Below are 7939 nucleotides of genomic sequence, written 5' to 3' on the forward strand. Positions count from 1 at the left end.
AAAGAAAAAGGCAGAGAGATACACAATATGAAAAGCCTAGAGTGATTTCAGATTTTTTTAGGTTGATTTTGTGTCTTGTGTTTTGTAACTGTGAGGTACCCCTTTCTTAGTTGGGTGAGCACTAAGAGTGTATAGTTATGTATTATCATAACCAAGTCAAGTTAGGTTAGAACTTGAGTGTGAAAAGATTGTGTCAATCCTATGGAATTAGTGTATGTAATACTTTAACTATAGTGGAAATTCCACCACTGTTGTGGTGGAGACTGGATGTAGGTTGTATTGCACAAGGCAACCGAACCAGGATACATGATGGTGTCAGCTTCTCTCTTCCCTGCTCTGTTTTGTTTTCTGATATTCATGAGACAAAATAAAATTGTCTCATAAATTTTTCACTGTCGAGTTCAAACAGATTCAGATTGAAAGTTTGTTTTAAAGGGTTATTTAATTAAAGTAAAAGAATGTCATAAATTTAACCCCCTCTTCTCTGAGCCTTCTACAACCTTCAATTGGTATCACAACCACAGTTGCCTATACTCTAACTATGCCTACTGGAAAGAGAGGATGAGGATTTTCATTCAATTCATTTACTACAACATATGGAGGATTATTGTAAGTGGTCCTAGAGTTCCAACAAAAACAAGTGTTGATGGAGTGGTGACTCCAAAAGAAGAAGTTGAATGGAATGATGATGACAAGAAGAAAATGGAACTGAATGCTAAAGCCATCAACTTTCTTCACTGTGCTATCAGCTTTGAAGAGTACCAAAAGGTGTCTAGATGCAAGACAGCCAAAGAAATCTAGGAGAAACTCCAGGTTACACACGAAGGCACTAAGCAAGTTAAAGAAACGAGGATTGATATGCTGCGAAAAGAGTACGAGATGTTTAATATGAAGGATGGAGAAAGAATTGATGAAGTGTTTGAGAAATTCTCAATCATAATTAACAACATTGATGCTATGGGAACAACCTATTCAGAACAAACCCTAGTGAGAAAACTCCTTAGAAGCCTCACAAAGGAATGGGAAACTACTGCCACTGTCCTAGTCGAGAGCAATAACGTAAGCCCTATAACCTATCATGAGCTGAGAGGAAAACCCCTTGCCTATGAAGCCACACACACAAATCCGGACTCAAAGAAAAAGGGAATAGCCCTCAAGTAAAAAATAGAAGCAAAAGAGAGTGAGTCTAGTGATGATATTTCAGATGATGAACTTATGTTTTTTGTTAGGAGACTTAGAAGGATAATGAAGAACAAAGGCAAAGATAGGGGTTCAAGCTCAAAGGATTACAAGAAGGACTTGAGCAAGGTGACTTGTCATCATTGCAAGGAGGATGGACATTTTAAGTTCAACTATCCAAAACTCAAGAAGGAGGACAAAGGGAAGAAAGAAAAGAAAAGAGTGCTCGTGGCATCTTGGGAGGAGCTTGAGAATGACTCCAATGAGAAAGAAGATTCTGAAGGTGAAGACAAAATCTGCTTCATAACTGGTAATGATCATCTTGATGAGGTAAATTATTATGACTTGTTTATAGATAATTTACATGTTATTATTGATGATCTTACACTAAATTCTTCAAAACTATTGGATAAATACACTAAGTGTAAATCTGAAAAAGAAATATTGAAAGCTGAAAATGATTTTTTGACAGAAAAGGTGAAGAAAACTGAATGTGCTTTGAATATTATTGAAGAAAACAGATTTCTAAAATCTGAACTTGAAAAACTAAAAGGAAAGCACATTGTGGATCCTTCTCATGAACTTATTGCTGAAAATGAAAGACTAAATGAAATGATTAAGAGGTTGAATGGTGACTTAGCAAAATTTGCTCAAAGTTCTAGTAACTTAGACAAATTACTTGCAAGTCAAAGATCATTGTTTGAAAAATCTAGTTTAGGTTATGTAACCAAGAAAAGTGCAGTTTTCAATGATTCCTCTATAAAATTTGTGGCATCTTCATCAAAAACTAAATCCATTTCCAACAAATCTGGTCTTGGAAATGCTCCCACACATGAGGAGGAATTTGATGAATTATGTCCATATGCAAAAAGTGGTTACCTAGTTGTTAGTGATAGTTGTGTCTGTATTGATAGTGTTGATAGTTATCTTATATTGTAAATGATGAATGAATTGGTGGTTTAGGGTTCCCTGTTAGCAACAAATGTAAAAAACTGCTTGTTGATGGAATGAAAATGTTGTTAACTATGAAAATATTATTATTTATGTTTGTGTATGAAATGAACCATAATCAGTAAAGGCTGAATAAGGCAACAAAAGTGATTGGTAAACCACAAAGCATAATGTATTAAGATAAATTCCATTATTTATAAAAAAAAAACAACAAAAGACAAAGATAAAAGGCAGCCAAGGAACATGAAGCTGCTATCAATAGTTTCCTCAAAAGCAAGACATCTCAAAAAAACCCTAAAGGATCACAATACACCATCTAGTCATTGTCCGTTGGAAAAGACTAATTACACAAAACAGAAACCCCTAAATAGATTTATCTAAAGTCTTCAGTTCTTATTTTTTGGTCGCTTAAATCCTGGCGTTGGGATGAACTTCATCAAGTTGGCATACTTTGTTGCTGTGCTGAAGATGCACCCTGCAAGGGGTTCACTGTTGGTGAGGTTGCCAGCAGAGAAGATCTTCTTCTTGGTGACAGCTTCGAAGGCCTTTTCGTACCAGGATCCTATAAGAGAAAAAGTTGGCATTAAGGATAATTGATCCAATTAAATAATAAAGGCATGAATATATAAGTTTTCAGTTATCTTTTGAGAATCCTCTTCGTCAGAAGCAATAGGTTGAGATATCTCGATCTCCACGGGATTGCTTTCCACATCAGCTTGGTCACCATCGTCTTGGGGCTGCTCAACTTGCTGCTCAGACGCAGATGTCCTTCATCTTTCTTCTTCTTCTCAGCCGCCTCGGCAACAGCGGCAGCATCAGCATTCCTCTTCTTTTTGTAGCCTCTCTTTGTATGTCCCTTTTCACCACAAAAACTGCAGGTAAAGGTCCCCAACTGCCTTTTTAGATGTACACCGTCTTCAGTGTTACTCAACAGTTTTGGATCAAATTTAGGCTTCTTAGTTCGAAAACAACTCTTCTCATTCGCATCCATCCTCCTCTTCGTCTTTAGTTTTCCATGTTTTGTCTTGATTTTAGGGGCGTGTGGCCTGTTACAATCCTCTGCTTGCTCCCATAGTGGTTGTCCGGGAATTGGATTAATGTGGTGATTATAAGTTTTCCTGTATGATGCCATGGTTAACCATCTATGACAGAAGTCCTCTGGCTGCTTATTCACACGAGAGAGGGAAGCACAAGCGTGCACACACGGAAGTAATTGTTATGCATAAAGACAAGTGTTATACACAAGCAACTTACCCGTAAGCATCCAAAATTGGCAGGTACACAATCTTTTTCCTATGTCCACAACATGGTTAGCTGGATGTCTGTGCACCTCAAATTTTTCATATCTGTTATCCCCGGTCCAAATAGGCTTTCAATTCTTAGACTCTTTCCTAACTTTTTCCAGCCTGCTCTTTATAACCGGTGTGAGCTTCCCAGTGTGATGCTTCAGTTTTACCTTGTTCTTCGCTATGGTGTGCATAACAAACATTCTTACCTCCTCCAGCAATGTTATGATGGGTTTGGCTCTTGCATCCTTGATCTTAGCATTGAACACCTCGCATTCGTTGTTACATATGCTATCCAACTTCGGCTTATGGCTGAATAAGCTTATGGTCCAAGCATCCATCGGCCACTTCTCTAAATATTCCCAAGCATTCGCATATAATCTTTTGATCTTGTCCATTCCATCCTTGAACACTTGGTAAGTTGTTGCCCTTACACATTCCCATAAAAGCCCACTTAGCTGTAAGTCCTTCCAATTCTTGTTGAAATTTTTTCATAAATGCTAGACGTTGATGCCTCTTTCACTCTGATATCAATCCCTGCTAGTTTCATGAAACATTATACATATATAAATACAAAAGTAATGTGCACATATACGTCCCTGGCTTTATAGTCGTGACCTATAAAAGTCCCTGACATTTAATAAATATCCCTATAATGGTCCCCTAAACTTCATAAGTATATAATAAGTTTATTGGACACCCTAATTAATCAGATAACCAATTCCTATTTGTCACATCTAGCAGCAATCTTTGTATAACAGCATAATTACAAGTTCTCCATATAAGCATATAACCATTATTATCCAATAGAATCAAAGAAGGACAACAAGTACAAGTGCTCCATACCTTTTGCATATTTGATATGAAGCACCAGTCGTGATCTTTATAGTAACCCAAGTCCTGATAAAGTAGCTCAAGAAACCATCTCCATGTATCTGTATTCTCCACTCTGACAATAGCCTAAGCTATTACATAGATATGGTGATTTGCATTTAACCCCATGGCTGACAAAATCAGGCCACCAAACCTTGTCTTCAGGAATGCACCATCCAGCCCTATCAAAGGATGGCAGCCAGCCTTGAACCTATTTTTACAGCCGCTTAAGCATACATACACCCTTTCAAAGGTAACTTCACCATCTGGCTATGGGCTGGTACATATCTATACAGTGGAACCGGTTTGTTCTTCAGCAACGTCATACCATAATCCCGAACCATCCTATATTTGCTCTTTTTCATCACCATACACCACACTTCTAGCATCTATTAATGCCCTCGAGATTGAATTCTTATTCAGTATTAAATCAAACCGTGTCTTAAAGTAAGTTGTAGTCTCGTAGTGTCTAAAATTTGGATACTTTCTCACCTTCTTTACAAGCTTGTTGCATACCCAATAGGGGTGTTCGCGGTGCGGTTTGGTTCGGTTTTTAAGAGAAATGTCATCCGATCCGATCGTCTAATTAAACTGCGATTCGGTTTGATTCGATTTTTTTGTCAAAACCATCCGAACCAAACCAAACCAATTAAAATCGGTTTGGTTTGGTTCGGTTTGTTCGGTTTTTTCAATCAATTAAAAAAATACTACAATACTATTTCACAAAGTCTTATACATTGAAATCGACAAACACAAATACACAATTGAAATCAACAATCAGGTGTCACCTATATTTTCACTTGAACTGACATCAAACTTACTAAACAAATACATAAAACAACAAAATCAATTTACAAGCAATTTACAAAATCAAGATCTTGTTTACAAAATCAAGATCTTGTTTACAAAATCAAGATCTTGTTTACAAAATCAAGATCTTGTTTACAAAATCAAGATCTTGTTTACAAAATCAAGATCTTGTTTACAAAATCGTTTTTTGTAGGCATCTTGGGTTGGGTTGGAGTCCTTGACACTGGTGGTGGCTGTGTGACCTTAAATGTGATGTGAACTTTGGTTTTGGAGTGTGATGGTTGTGTTTGCCATGGAGATGTCTTGTTTTTTGTTGGGACTGGATTTGCAAGAACTATTGGGTACAACCTTCGGGGTGGGCGCAACTATGAGTGCATGAGTTTCATTGAGTGGGGGACTCACATCAGCATCTGTATGAGCATTACACCCCTCTCCACCATCGTCATCCAAGTACACAACTGTGTTATCTCCCTCTAACACCTCTGGCACTGACACTCCATGCTCGAAATATACATCAATCACTCCCTCATTTGTCCTAGCACAATTTACTATCTCTCTTATCTCTTTGTCACCGTTTACATTTCTCAACCTATTATCCAAGCCTTTTCTAGGAACATGCCACCAGTAATGCTTTATGTCATTGTACCCAAGCTCCTTATGGTAGTTCCGTATGAAGAAGACATCTAGAGTATCAGTGTCTAGATCACCTAAACAGGATTTGTTGTCCGGATAATATACCATAATTCCTTCTGCATTCTTTTTGAAGTCACCCCCATGATGAAACATGATGTCCAACCTCTCTTCCACCTGCAAGAAATTTAAAAATTTCACTTAATACAGACAGGATTTGAAAGCCTACTAATGCATTATATAAAAAAAAACATCAACACCACAAGAACACATTTTTTCCAATCCTGCATACATCCTTTATCATATTCATGTTTCATCCTTGTTTCATTTGGGTTAAATGGAGCAACCCCCCAAACCCCAGCCAACCTTCAAACCGTAGACACTACAATGATACCAAAACTCCCGAAACCTCAACCACACTAACAACTTGCATATCATCAATCAACACTGTATTGAAAATACAAAGTAAAAAAAAGGAAGGTTACCTTGAGTCCGATCACAAAGTCGGAACCTCGTGCTTCTGCTGAAGGAGGGGAAGAACGAAAACAACTTTCGGTCGGATTACTTCTTCTCTCAACTTTTCAACCCAATGAATAACATCTAAACGGCGTCGTCTTTGGCTATCAACCGCGCCAAACCAAAACGACGACGTTTTGGACCCCTCTAGCGTGGCAAACAGAGGCCACGTCAGTGCTGCGGTGATAATTCATCACCAGAAATATACCCAAGGACCACTTTGAGTGTTCGGAGCTCTATCTGGAGGACTACAATAAGAAAGTCAGGATCTTGAGGATTACATTGAGTATTTACGTAAATCTCAGGGTCGACTATGGGTATTTACTTTGGAATTACAAATTCGAAACCAAAATTTCATATTAAACATTGGAACTAACACAATTACCAATCCCTTCAAACTAAATTAAAAAGAAAAAAAAAGAAGGAGAATAATGCTCCATGATATTTTACAATTCTAAGTTATTTCTAACTTGTTTATGTTCGTTATATTATGTCTTTAAAAAGTATTTATTCGTAATTTAAAAAGTTCGTACTTTTTTTACACAAAATGCATATAAGCAAGAGCTCTTAATTAAAAAGTTTTATTCAAAAATTTAGTAAGATGCAAAATAAAATTTGTTCATTTTATGCTTTTACCAGATCATTCACTTATCTTACATTTTTTTTCCTTTGTACTAGTTCATCCTATGTATTTTTAATTATATACAAAAATATTTAGTGCTAAAATTGAGAATTAAAGATAGTCATAACTTGTCTATTTTAGCTTTTGTTGATATTTATTAATTATCGTTTTAATAAATATATAATTATAAATATTATATACATAAAATTGTATATATTTTTTATTTAGATATTATAAATATTAAGTTAAATAAGATAATTTTGCTCAACTTAACACATACAATAATTTAATTTAGCTTGGTATAATGCTCAATGTTATACCATATTTTTACTTTTGATATATAATATGAGTTTAATTTGATGCATTGATAATGTAAAATATTTTATACATTTGTACAATTGCATTCAGTCTTTTTGGATGACTATTCATGCAATCAATGAAAATAATAGCTATTTTTCATGATGTAACATTACGTAATTAGATACATGTATAAACTATTTTATAGTGACAATGCATCAAAATTAAATTTATAAGAGTATATATTAAATAATAATGCTCTACAACCAACTCCAAATGAATTACATACCCAAATTCAACTAAGTTGTTATAATCTTTTTCACATTACGCGCCACTTGCCGTGAGCGCACTTTTTTCATCATGATCCTTCTTCGTCTCACTTACACACTCTTACTGCTTCTTCCTAATCTTTCTCTTTAGTTGACAATGAAGAGATAAGAAAGATGGTGAAAGATATTATGGAGAATGCTAAAAAGTTTAATAATGTTTCAGATTTTATTTGGTTATTTAAGAATTGGGACTTGCATGGGAAAAATAAGATGGTCAAGGAGATTAGGGAGAGATTTGATTCAATGATGGAGAGAGTCATTAGGGAGCATGAATTGGCCAGGAAGAAAATGGAGGAAGAAGGAGATGCAGGTGGGAGAGTGAAGAATCCATTTGATATTTCATGGACATATTTGAAGATAATAAGAAAATTGACGAGATACGATTAATTAAAAAGAATATCGAGGCTTTCATCTTGGTAAGAATCTGTCTCATCACACACACACAC

At 35.8% G+C, this 7939-nt stretch overlaps 1 protein-coding gene across 1 annotated transcript in view; it reads right to left on the reverse strand.

Annotated features, from left to right (window-relative positions):
- Nucleotides 1-5342: 5342 nt before the first annotated feature.
- The window catches only part of LOC107463415 (uncharacterized), a 7542-nt gene continuing 4945 nt past the window's right edge, over nt 5343-7939 (reverse strand). Inside the window, exons 4-5 of the mRNA XM_021133136.2 lie at nt 6124-6176; nt 5343-5906 (exon numbers count right to left, since the gene is read on the reverse strand). Of these exons, the coding sequence (XP_020988795.2) occupies nt 5343-5906; nt 6124-6176 (617 nt within the window). The remainder of the gene's footprint in view (nt 5907-6123; nt 6177-7939) is intronic.

Source organism: Arachis duranensis, chromosome 1, assembly GCF_000817695.3.
Source record: "Arachis duranensis cultivar V14167 chromosome 1, aradu.V14167.gnm2.J7QH, whole genome shotgun sequence".
NCBI lineage: Eukaryota > Viridiplantae > Streptophyta > Magnoliopsida > Fabales > Fabaceae > Arachis > Arachis duranensis.